The sequence below is a fragment of the Eumetopias jubatus genome, unplaced genomic scaffold (genome assembly GCF_037043125.1).
Source record: "Eumetopias jubatus isolate StellerSeaLion01/CBP00866 unplaced genomic scaffold, mEumJub1_p1.0 scaffold_9, whole genome shotgun sequence".
NCBI classification, from domain to species: Eukaryota; Metazoa; Chordata; class Mammalia; order Carnivora; family Otariidae; genus Eumetopias; species Eumetopias jubatus.
Window position 1 is genome coordinate 22,027,709 of NW_028274815.1, and position 12,497 is coordinate 22,040,205.

General features: G+C 47.2%; 1 protein-coding gene across 1 annotated transcript in view; it reads left to right on the forward strand.

Annotated features, from left to right (window-relative positions):
* The first annotated feature begins 2,545 nt into the window (after window positions 1-2,545).
* Window positions 2,546-12,497, forward strand: part of DPYSL5 (dihydropyrimidinase like 5) — a 49,679-nt gene continuing 39,727 nt past the window's right edge. Inside the window, exon 1 of the mRNA XM_028099628.2 lies at window positions 2,546-2,818. Coding sequence (XP_027955429.1) covers window positions 2,558-2,818 — 261 coding nt within the window. The 5' untranslated portion in view covers window positions 2,546-2,557. The remainder of the gene's footprint in view (window positions 2,819-12,497) is intronic.

Below are 12,497 nucleotides of genomic sequence, written 5' to 3' on the forward strand. Positions count from 1 at the left end.
TTAAGCAACTGCCTTCGGCCCAGGTCATGATCCTGGAGTCCCGGGATCGAGTCCCACATCGGGCTCCCTGCTCAGCGGGGAGTCTGCTTCTCCCTCTGACCCTCTTCCCTCTCGTGCTCTCTATCTCTCATTCTCTCTCTCTCAAATAAATAAAATCTTTAAAAAAAAATCAGTTGACCATACTTATCTGGGCTATTTCTGGATCTTTATTCTGTTCCACTGATTTTGTGTCTATCCCTCCATCCGTACTACCCAGTTTTGATTACTGGAGCTAAGGTAATAAATTTTGAAATCTGGTAGACTAATTCCTCCCACTTTATTCTTTGTCAAAATGATTTTATTTTATTTTTTAATTTTTATTTATTTGAGAGAGAGAAAGAGACCCAGCGGAGGGAGAGGCAGAGGGAGAGAGAGAAGCAGACTCCCCACTGAGCAGGGAGCCGGACATGGGACTCGATCCCGGGACCTGGGGATCATGACCTGAGCTGAAGGCAGACACTTAACCAACTGAGCCACCCAGGCACCCCTGTCAAAATTATTTTAGCTTTGTCATTTCACATAAACTTTGACAATAAGCTTGCCTCTATCCACAAAAGATTTTTGCTGAGATAGGAACTTCATTAAACGTGTGTATCAGTTTGGGGAAAATTGACATCTTTACTATGTTGGGTGTTCCATTCCATGAATATGGTGTGTCTCTCCACTCATTTTGATCTTTGATTTCTTTCATCAGCATTTTGTGGTTTTTTTAGCATATAAATACTATATATGTTTTCTTAGATTTATGCCTAAGCATTTTAATTTTTTTGCACGTACATGTGTTCATTGCTAGTATATAGAAGAACGAACTTTTTGTATGTTGGTCTTGTACCTTGCATTCTTGCTGAACTCACTTATTTGTTCTAGGAGATTTTTTTTAGATTCTTTGGAGTTTTCGCCACAGAAACCATCATGTCATCTGCAAATAGGGACAGTTTTATTTTTTTTCCTTTTTGATCTATATGCCTTTTATTTCATTTCATGTTTTCATAGCTGGCTAGCACTCCCTTTGTTGAACAGCAGTGAAAATGGTGGGCATCCTTGCCTTGTTCCCAGTTGTAGGCGGAAAGCATGAAGTCTTTAAGCATTAAGTCTGATGTTAGCTACCAGTTTTTCGTAGATGTTCTTTATTAAGTTGAAGCAGTTAACTTATTCCTACTTTTCTGAGAGCTTTTATCATGAATAGATGTTTGAATTTTGTCAAATGCTTTTTCTGCATCAAATAATATGTGATTATGTGATTCTTCTTCTTTAGCCTGTTAATAGGGTGGATTACATTGATTAAATTTTCAAATACTGAACCTGACATTGCATCCCTGGAATAAATCCCATTTGCATGGTGTAGAATTCTTTTTACTTATTGCTGAATTCCACTTGCTAATATTTTGTTAAGAATTTCTGTATCTGTATTCATGAGGGATATTACTCGATAGTTTTTTTGTACTGTCTTTGTCTGGCTTTGGTATCAGAGTAATACTGGTTTCATAAAATGAGTTGGGAATGTTGGGAATGTTTCCTTCTCTTCTCCCTTCTGCAAGAGATTGGCATTCATTCTTTAAGCATATGGTAAGGTTCTCTAGCTTTTAAAAATAGTGGTTCTGGGGGCGCCTGGGTGGCTCAGCTGTTAAGCTTCTGCCTTCAGCTCAGGTCATGATCGCAGGGTCTTGGGATCGAGCCCCGCATCGGGCTCCCTGCTCAGCGGGGAGCCTGCTTCTCCCTCTCCTGCTCCCCCTACTTGTGTTCCCTCTCTTGCTGTCAGATAAATAAATAAAATCTTTAAAAAAAATCGTGGTTCTGGGGGACCCAATCCGGAGCAAATAAAGCTGAATCTCTGGGGATGGAACTTGAGTGAAGGTGCTTTTCCAAAGCTCTGCAGATGAGCTTATTAACTGTGCGGCCTGCTGTGGAGTTCGGTGTGGTAGTGGCCTTGAGGAAGGATGGGAGGGCGAGCTGAAGCAGAATCCATCTGAAAAATGACATGAATTAAACAACGGGGAGGCTTAGAGAATTTGGCTCTCAGAGACATGCCCCAGGAGCCCCTGATATCTTTGGGACCATATCGTATAATGGAGACATTGGTCATCCAAGGCATCTGGGTTTGACTTGGCTGCTTAGAAGCCATCGATTCCTTACTTAGCAATTTCAGCTTTCTTGTTGGTAAAATGCAACTCCTTGGGTAGTTTCGAGAATAAAACAACACAGTAGGTATGAAAATGCTTTTGAACCTACACAGCATTTTGGGAAGGTAAACATTGATGTTTCTTTGGGCCCCAGATTCATCCTTACTGCCACTGTGTCATGATTCCCAGTAAGTCCCACTAGGAGGTCAGTGGGAGGCTTGTGACCCCAGTCGGTTGTAGGACCGATGTTCTCAGGCTATGGAGAAACTTCCTCCTCTTCCCTGCTCACTTACTCTGCCCATGGAGGTTGGCCTCTGGTGGGAAGAAGTGGGACGTCGGTCACAGTGAAAAGGGACTCTGACCTTGACTGGTGCCTCCCTCTCACCTTCCGTAGGAACATGCTTGCCAATTCAGGCAGCGTGAGGATTCTCATCAAGGGAGGCAAGGTGGTGAACGATGATTGCACCCACGAGGCTGATGTCTACATCGAGAATGGCATCATCCAGCAGGTGGGCCGTGAGCTCATGATCCCTGGAGGGGCCAAGGTGATCGATGCCACTGGGAAGCTGGTGATCCCTGGAGGCATTGACACCAGCACCCACTTCCATCAGACCTTCATGAACGCTACATGTGTGGATGACTTCTACCACGGGACCAAGGTAATGCTCCTGTTTGCTGAAGGTGCCTTCCCTTTGGCTTCTTCCATTTGTGGGGCTGCTCCAGACTAGACCCATGTGAACAGGATTCCCCTGCTGTGTTGCTCAAAGGAGAAGGGTGCTCTCCTGGGGCCACTGTGGCAACTGACATAGGAAATTCCAGGCTAGATGTCCTAGATCTCCATGACTACCGAAAAGGAGGTATGTAGGCCTGTTTTACTGATCACATCACTTACCTGTATACTGAGGCTGGACACTGATTTTATGTTTATATTTCTAAGGCATGTAATGCAGACCTAGAAGAAGAGAATTTGCTGGTGTTTGTTACTGTGCATGTATGTGACAGGAGTGAGGTATTGATCTGATGGACTCCTTTATGTGTGATAAGCTAAATTAATTCCCCAAAGATGGTGGCAAATAGGTATTTCTCTTCTAGACGATTTTAATAGCAGTAATTATGAAACAGACATAGTGAGCCATCTTGTATTATCTCTCCTAGCTTTTTCATTATTTTTAAAAACAGCTAGAAAAAAAAACGTGGTGAGCCTCTTTCAGAGGGCATGGCCATGGACACTACAGTTATTGAGTGGGGCCTGAGCTGCTGGATGTTCCTGAATGCAGAATACAAAACTTCAGGCCTGTGAAACGAATTAGGAGGAAAGAGTCACATGTGGGTTCTTTTATCCCTCTTCTGTGCTCCAGAACCTGTTACTGCTGTCATTCCTTTGCATTGTAATTATCTGTCTCATGCCAACCTCTCCATGAACACCAGACTATGGACTCCTTAAGGCCTGACAGTATTGTTCTGCTTTCCCAGAGCCTGTCCCTGACCAGGAACCAGAGTAGCTACCCAGTAAATGTTTGTTGAGTGAATCAGTGAGTGATGCTTAATCTATGTGGGTCTCTGTACCCAGCTATGCATCAGAGTTACCTATGAAGGTGTTTTTTAAAGATTTTATTTATTTGAGAGAAAGAGAGCACGAGTTGGGGGAGAGGCAGAGGGGAGGGACAAGCAGACTCCCTGCCGAGGAGGGAGCCTGACATGGGGCTCGATCTGAAGTCAGACACTCAACTGGCTGAGCCACCCAGGCACCCCTGAAGACTTTTTTAAGTGCAGAATTAAATCAGAATCTCAAGGACTACCCTAACCCCGGGAGGCAGCCCCTTACACTGTCTGACTTCCAAAGGCCTTGGCCTCTAACACTCCCTGGGAGAAAGGGATCCACTAGCTACTGGCCCAGGGGCTATAGTCAGTCCTCTGTCCTACTTTGGCCCACAGCCTCAAATCCCCAATGGCCCTGCACCCTAAAATCCCACATCTGTTCTACCTGGGGTTCTCAGGGAGCCCTTCTCCCATGCTCAGGTGTCTCCCGCTGTGATCCATTTTCCTGGGGGTTCAGGTGTCTTGGCTAGGCGGTGGCTGACAAGGCTCTCCAAACCCGCCTCTGAGGAGCCTGGCTGGGGCAGGCAGAGGCTGGCCTTGGGGTCACAGTTCTAGGGCTGGCCCATCTCAGGCAGTTGGCTGTTTAGGTCTCCCTGAAGATATCCTCCCTTTCCAGTCCGGGAGCAATAGACCAGACCCCTGGAAGGCTGGGCTGCAAGGAGTCACAGTAGCTGTGGCCTAGCCTGTCCTGAGGCAAGGCTGCTCCCAGGACTAATACTTCAGCATCTGGGGCCAAATCTGCCTACCCTACCGGAGCCCAGAGAAGAGAGGCTGTAGGCAGACCCTTCCCACTTTCCCTTCTGAGAATTCTCCCAGGACCTGTGGGTAATGCCTCACTAATGAAATGGGGAGCCCCGTCCCCATAAACTTGTGCAGGGTCCTCTTGCAGGGCACACTAGTGACAGGGCCTTTCCGGAGTGAGGGAGCATATCCAGTCCCCCATCCCCATGTGCTGGAGCCAGGCCAGGCCCAGCCTGTTTGGTTTGCGGTCATTGTCGTTGCTATTTTTATTGAAGCGTAGCATAAATACCAAGAAGTGCACAAATTGTAAGTATATAGAAGTGTCACAACTGAACACACCCTTGTAACCAGCACCCAAATCAAGAGGCCAGACATTGCCAGACCAGAGTCCCTCCTTATGACCCCTCCCAATCACTACTCCTTACCAAGGATAACCACTACCCTGACTTCTAATACCACAGTTAAAAAAAAAAAAAACAAAACAGCTTCATCGAGATGTAGTTCACACACCATACAATTCACCCACTTAAAGTATAGAAGTCAGTGGTTTTTAGTATATTCACCATAGATTGGTTCTGTTTACTTTATATAAATGAAATTAAGTGGTTTGTTCCTTTGCATCAGCCTCCTTAGCTCAACATTATTTTTGTGAAATTCGTGTTGTATTTTATTCGCTCTTACTGCTTTGTAGTCTGATGTACCACACAGTACTTATCAATGGGTGTTTGGGTGGTTGCCAGTCATACTGTTGCTATGAATGTTCGTATACTTCTTCCGGCAAATCTATGCACACATTTCTGTGGGGCCCATTCCTGGGAGTGGAATTGCTGGGTCACAGGGTACACATGTGCTCAGCTTTAGGAGATGCCACCGAATTATTTTCCAAACTGGCTATCACAAGGTCTACTCCCAGCAGTAATGTAAGAGAGGCCATATTATTTACTATCAGCATAACTCCGATTATCCCTCGGGTTCCTGCTGGAGTCTATTCTGTAGTGTGCTCAGGCCTGGCACCCCAAATTGCAGCTTTCTGGCTCCTGTCCCCGCCTGGGAGACCTTTAGTCCAAGATCAGATGCCATGCTGTCACCACACTGTCTACCCACCTCTCAGAGGGCAGGCTGGCCTTCTTTGTCTTATTTTTCACATTGTCATCTGCCGGGACCTCATTAGCCAGGAGTGACAGCTTTTCCCCTGAGAGCCTTTAGCTCTTTATAGCCAATGAAAACCTCCGCACGTGCATCTTTGTGCAAGGTGGTGAGTAACTCTTGATCTTTTCCAGGTTTCTCATCCATGGGAGCAGCCGCCTCTGGAAAACACATAAAAACCCCTGTGTGATTTAAGGCCCCCCATTCCATCTCAGGCTCTAGTTGTGGAGTGTTTAAAGGCCCATAGATCCTAAGCCACCCCCCTGGCTACCGATGTCACCTAAACCCACTCTATTCTACCCATCCCCTAAGCCAGACTGGATCTTAATGTCCTTGTGCCCCAGCCCTCAGATTGGACATGTTTCCTCATGCAGCCCCTGACTCAGTCTCCCCTGGATCCTGTCCATAGACCCTGCCCCAAGTCCTGCCTCAGTCTCCCGGCCTTCCAAGAGCCTTCCAAGAGCTCTTTTCTTGCCCTGGTACTCCCACCCCTCCACTCCCGATTTCCCCTTCCCTCTGGTGCTCCTACAGCTGGGCACTTGGGCATCCTCTTTCCTCGGGGCGCTGGCGATCTCCCGGGGAGAGAAAATGCGCTCCTATTGCAGTGCCGCTCCGGGGGATGTGTCCACTAAATTATTCACATGGCCTGTGGCGCTCGTTCAGAGGCTCGTTCAGAGGTCCACCCTGGTGGACCACTGCTGACCTACTTTGTACATTCTAAGGAAGGTAGCTTTAAGCATCTGGGTTTATAACTGAATAATAATCCCAAGGAAAGGCTCACCCGAGTGGTTAGCCTAGAGAGAAAGAGAGATCAAGCTGCACCTTTTTGTTCTGATCCGACAGATCCGTGGGGCCTCAAACTCTGCACCCCCTGAGCTGTTGCGTGCCTGTCAATTTGGCAGCCGCAGTCAGGGCTGGGAAAACAAAACAGTTGAAAGCCTGGCTCTTCCGAGAGCATCTGGGTCTCCATTGTACTGGGTCTAAAGGGATTTCTCTAGCGCTTTAACAAACGCCTTGCCTGCTTTCAGAGGCTGTGGCAGGCTCTGCCTGGCTCCCCAGGCTCTGCGTCCCGTGCTCACAGCTGGGCCCTTGATCCTCCTCCTCGTCTCCTCACACCCTCCCAACCTGCAGGCCCTGCCCTCCCCGGGCCCAGAACCTGGGTTTCCTGGAAGCAAAGCACCAAGACCACCTGCTTGTTAATAACGCAGACCCCATTGAAGAAGGAGGTTATCTCCCGTGGGGAAGCAGGGGGCGGGAGGGAGGAGGGAGACCAAGTAACACCAACTGTGTTTATAAAGGTCCGGGATTTCAGTTGGGTCATGAGGTCTTTTATTATTATTCTGCTTAACGTACTTATGAGTTATATTTATTCTCTTGTGTGGAGCTAATGTTACCTAATAAAGAATGTTAATGCAAGCTCTGGAGCTCCACCCCACCAATGGCTCTCCGCTGTGCTCTGGGAAGATCAGAACCAGGCTTTTTAACCTATAGGCACAGCCCCTTCACTAAGATGTTGATAGAGAGGGCAGGCATAGGCAATGGGGAAAAGCTGCCTAGATGCCTTTTCTGCCTCCCGCTCCTCCAAAAATATATTAAGAACCACCGTCTAGGCCAGTGGTTTTCAACCCTTGGAAACAAACTACATTAGAACAACTTGGGGAGAGGCGCCTGGGTGGCTCAGTTGTGTAAGCGTCTGCCTTCTTGGCTCAGATCATGATCCCAGGGTCCTGGGATTGAGCCCCGCATCGGGCTCTCTGCTGAGTGGGGAGTCTGCTTCTCCCTCTCCCTCTGCCCGCCTCCCTACTTGCACTCTCTCTCTCTCTCAAATAAATAAATAAAACCTAAAAAAAAATAAAATAAAATAACGACTTGGGGAATTTTTTTAAGACACCAGTATCCAGGGCCCATGCCAGGTCAGTGAAATCTGTATCTCTAGGTCTGCCTCTTCCCCCATCAGTATTTTTTTAAAGATTTATTTATTTATTTTAGAGAGAGAGGGTGCAAGCAGGGGGAGGGGCTGAGGGAGAGAGAGAATCCCAAGCAGATACCCTGCTGAGCATGGAGCCCAACAGGGGGTCAGTCCCACGACCCTGAGATCATGACCTGAGCTGAAACCAAGAGCCGGCCATCCAACCAACCGAGCCACCCAGGTGCCCCTCCATCAGTATTTTTTTTTAAAGCATCCCTGATGATTCTAACATTGGCAGGTGGATTAATAAGGAACTTGAAAAGTTCCACTCTTGAAAAGCACGCTGTCCTGGCTGTGACTCCTGCGGGAGGTCTGACCCTCACCTTATGTGTCAGGCTGATATCTGAATCCCCTTTGAAAGCTCAGGCCTGCTTTACCTTGCCCTTGCCAGTCTTATTTATTTGCTTCTCTCCTTCTATTCACATGCCTGGGTCCGATCAGTGGGCTCCCAGATCCCAGCCTGGGTCTGAGAGCCCCCGTACTTGCTAGATTTCCCTGGCCCTGTGTTCTCCCCTCCTGTCTGTATCCCACTGACATCATCAGGGAGTGAGAAGTTGGCCATGGTAGAGGTGTCATCAAACGGAAGTCCGGCTGGGTCTGTCCCTCTTCTTTGAGGGCCCAGAGATTCCCTCTCGTTTGTGCCAGGACCATCTGTCAGAGACATGCTCCCATTAACTCAAAATCAGCATCAGCAGGACATCTATTCTTCCCTACGAGGGAAGCCAAATCCAAGAAGAGTGCTTGGCCAGCCTGAGATCAGCCAAGGGGCTGTTCAGTGGCATAGGTTTGGACAGCCTGTCACGTCCCGCCCCCACTGGAGGGTCCTGACCCTCCCTCGCCTTCTCTCACTGCAGAGGCCTGGGCCCTGTCTGGCAGAGTCCTGAGATAGAACAGGCTAAGACATAAATAAATTCCCTTTGGTGTCCAGCCTGCCAACATCCTTACCGAGGAACCCATTTATCCATTGGGCAGACTGTTTTTCTACTTTGCCTTTGAAATTTGCTCTTTTGGAATTAAAACTTTAAATGCTGGTCACTTTTTTTTTTTCTTCCTTTCTTGACTCAGTACTCTGTTTCTGTTCAATTCTGGCCAAAATGTCTTTCCAGTCTTTTAGCTCTGCAATAACACTTCCTGCTTATCAGGACCCAGACTCATATGGTCTTGCTTTTTTTTTTTTTTTTTTAAGTAGGCTCCATGCCCAGCGTGTAGATCAGGTCTGAGATCATGACCTGAGCCGAGACCAGCAGTCAGATGCTTAACCGACTGAGCCACCCGGACGCCCCTATGGTCTTGCTTAGTGTTCCCAAGTCAGTGTTCCCAAGTTCACTCGTGTCTTCATTCCTGTAAAAAGCTGGAAGGGACCTTAGAAATCAAGTTCCACCCTCCCACTGTTGGAAAATGAATGAGTTGCCCCAAGTCCCAGCGTTATTTGGACCAGAATGCAGGTTTCTCAGTCTGAGGGTCTTTTCACCATGCCACTTGGGGGCTCTGCTGAAACCCCGGAGCAGGATAGTCAGCCCTTTCAGACAGCCTGCGGCCTCTCGGGGGGTTCCTTGGCACGATGGCTCTACACTTGCCTGGACCAGATGAAGTCATCCCAGAGCTGACATGCACTGGGCAGACGGTGGAGCGAGCTCTTTGCCTCCCGGCAATGGTGGCTTTAGCAGACACCACTTGTCCTTGGAGGAGTAACATCCTTCTTAGTTTTCGCCATTTACAAATGGGTGTTGTAGGGATTAAATGAGGATGCGTGAAAAACACTTCCTACCGTGCCCAGCACAGAGTAGGCCTACGATCAATGTCGGTCCCCAGGCTGTGATGACCCATGTCCACCCTAGGCCCACCCTTGGCTCTGTCTGCAGGCTCTTAGATCCACCCACTTTGGCTTTGCAATGAAATTGTTCTACTGTCCCATCTAGTGCCCAGGCTGCCTCTCTGTCCCTGGCTTTGCCAGCAGGCCACCCTAACAGATTCTCTCAGAATCCACCCTCCTCCCAGCTTGTTTCCGGGGCCAGCTGCTGCCACATCATGCCTGTCCTTCCTGCAGAGCCGCCACCCTTCTGGTGCTGCTGTGCTAGTGGGGATCCGCACAGCTGGGCTCCGCTCCCCTTTCAAAATCACCGCAGCCCCACTGAAGATCTCCCTGAGTGCCTCATGAAGCCACATGGAGGTCGTCCCTTCTCCTGCCTGTCCCAGTGGGACCCAGCACCTGTGCAGGGTTGTATTCGTCTTCTGCTGCTTCAGTACAAATTAAGACAATACCCACCTGCTAGCTCCCAGTTCTGTAGGTCAGAAGTCTTGGCACAGTGTGACGGGGCTCTCTGCTCAGGGTCTCACAAGGATACGGTCAAGGGATTGGCTGTGCTGCTTTCTCATCCGGAGTTCAGAGTCCTCCGCCAAGCTCACGTGCTTATGGCAGAATTCGGTTGCTTGATGCTCAAGTGCCGAGGTCCCCGATTCCCTGCTGGGTATCAGCTGAGGGCCCATCTCAGGTCCTTGAGGCTGTCACCATTCCTCGCCATGTGCCCCAACCATCGTCAAAGCCACAGAGACTCTTTCACTTTGAATCCCTCTTCTATTTCAAATCCCTCGGACTTAGAATCTCTTTTGCCAGAAAGAACCCTGTCCCTTTAGGAGCTCACCTGATGAGCCTCAGGTCCACTGAGATCATCTCCCTTTCTTCTTTTTTTTTTTATTGTTATGTTAATCACCATATATTACATCATTAGTTTTTGGTGCAGTGTTCCATGATTCATTGTTTGTTCATAACACCCAGTGCTCCATGCAGAACGTGCCCTCCTCAATACCCATCACCAGGCTAACCCATCCCCCCACCCTCCTCCCCTCTAGAACCCTCAGTTTGTTTTTCAGAGTCCATCGTCTCTCATGGTTCGTCTCCCCCTCTGACATACTCCCCTTTTCTTCCTCTCAATCATCTCCCTTTCTTAAAGTCAGCTGTGCCATATAACAAAACACATGGGTGATGGTGCCCCATCTTATTCCCAGGGCCCCTTCCATACTCATGGGAGGGGACTGTATGGGGCCTGGTTCACTGGGAGTCATCTGCCTGCCATTGGGCTGGGGGGATCCCAAGCAAAACCATGGCCATCCTATAGACATCTTGCCCTGGTCCATCTCCACTCCACCAATTTTGCTTCGACTACTGAAATCTTTTGAAGGCTCCATATTTACATATTTTAAATGAAAAATCACCTTGGCCACCCTTCACTTCACAGCTCTCTGCTCCCTGTGTCATGCTCCTGCTTGAGAACCTGCCGCGACTCCCCATTGTCTAAGATGTCAAGTTGGGATTTCTGGGTCTTCACCCTGGGCAGCTCCCCATCTGACCTTGCCTCTCCCTCCAGTCCTCATTCCCAGCACATGCACATGTATCAGCAAAGGGGTTTTCTCTCCCGGTGAATGTCCCACGCTCCCCGCTGCTATCCCTTCCCACCATCCAAGGAAGCCTTCAAGGCCTACCAAGCCCACATCATGTTCTCCCTCCAGCTAATTCAGATCCAGGATCCCGCTTTCTCCTCCCCAGCTGAAATAATTTGTCTTCTTGGGGCTTTCAGATTGTTTCCTGCATAGTTTGTCTTTCAGCTAAATTGAAGAGTATTTGTGGGGCAGAGACCACAATTTATATTTAACTCATGACCCACCACAGACCCACATAGCTTGAAACATAGAGTAGATGTTTGAGAAACAGATGAATGTCAGCACAGTGTGGTGGTGATGAGCACAGACTGGAGTGTACCATTAGAATCTGAATTTTAGCTCCATATTGACTGTGTGATTTGAACAAATTAATCTCTCTCTGTCTCTCAATCTCTTCCCTGGGAAATGGAGATTATAATGGTATTTTATGTGTGTTAATCAAGTTACTATCTGTAAAGAACTTAAAATAATACTTGGTGCTTACCAAGCACTATATGAGGGTCCATTAAATCAACCAATCACTTGATCATGCTACCAACCCCTGGAAAATACATTTGTACAGTTTCCTCATGAGCCTACATATTAAACTGTTAGGCATCAAATAGGAACTAAAAAGGTTGATTCTGTTCCTACTGTTGGGTCAACTACGTGTGCTTTAGATTTCAAATGGAGTCTAATAGTAATGGTGACGAATTCTAGATAATTTTCTCTCTTCTCTCTTTCTTTTAAAAGCAGAAATAGCCAGTCATAGTCCATGCCTATCTTCAGGCATCAGGAGCTATTTAAAGATGTCCTGCTTCAAATCAGTTACCTTGCTTAACAATACCTTGCTGGCAACTTTCGTTCTACACCTACATTAATTGGTCAGGCAAAATGTAGGCCAGGTTGACCCTTCTTAAATAAATGTAAGAGGAGATCTATTGTTTCTTATAAATTTTACATCTAGTATTGGAAAAAATCTCCTATGGTGACCAAGCAGCTCCTCAATTTCTAGAATAGTGTTTGCAAAGAATTTATCTATACAGAGATTATCGCATCTTAAAACCTTTGGTTCGAGAATAGAAGTAAACCACCCCCCATGATCCCAAACATACTGGAAACCTTTCATATCTCGTACAAGAAGTTCTGCTTTTATATTCTCATCCTTTGGAGTTTAAAAAAAGAAAATAAAGAAAAAAATACATGTATTGCATGTATATTTCAATGATACATATAATACATGAATGATATATTTTTCTTTCTTTTCTTTCTCCTTTTTCTTTTCTTAAAGCCTGCATATTTTTTAATAGTTCAAGAAATATTTGAACATAGCCTTATGGAAAGCCCCAAAAATCTTAATTGTAAATATCTCTTTTCCCAGACCTTGCTGTAGTTGCCTCTGATGTGAGGTTGTTATAGTCTTATGTTGAGTGTAAGGTGCACGATTTAGAATGATGCCCTGACTG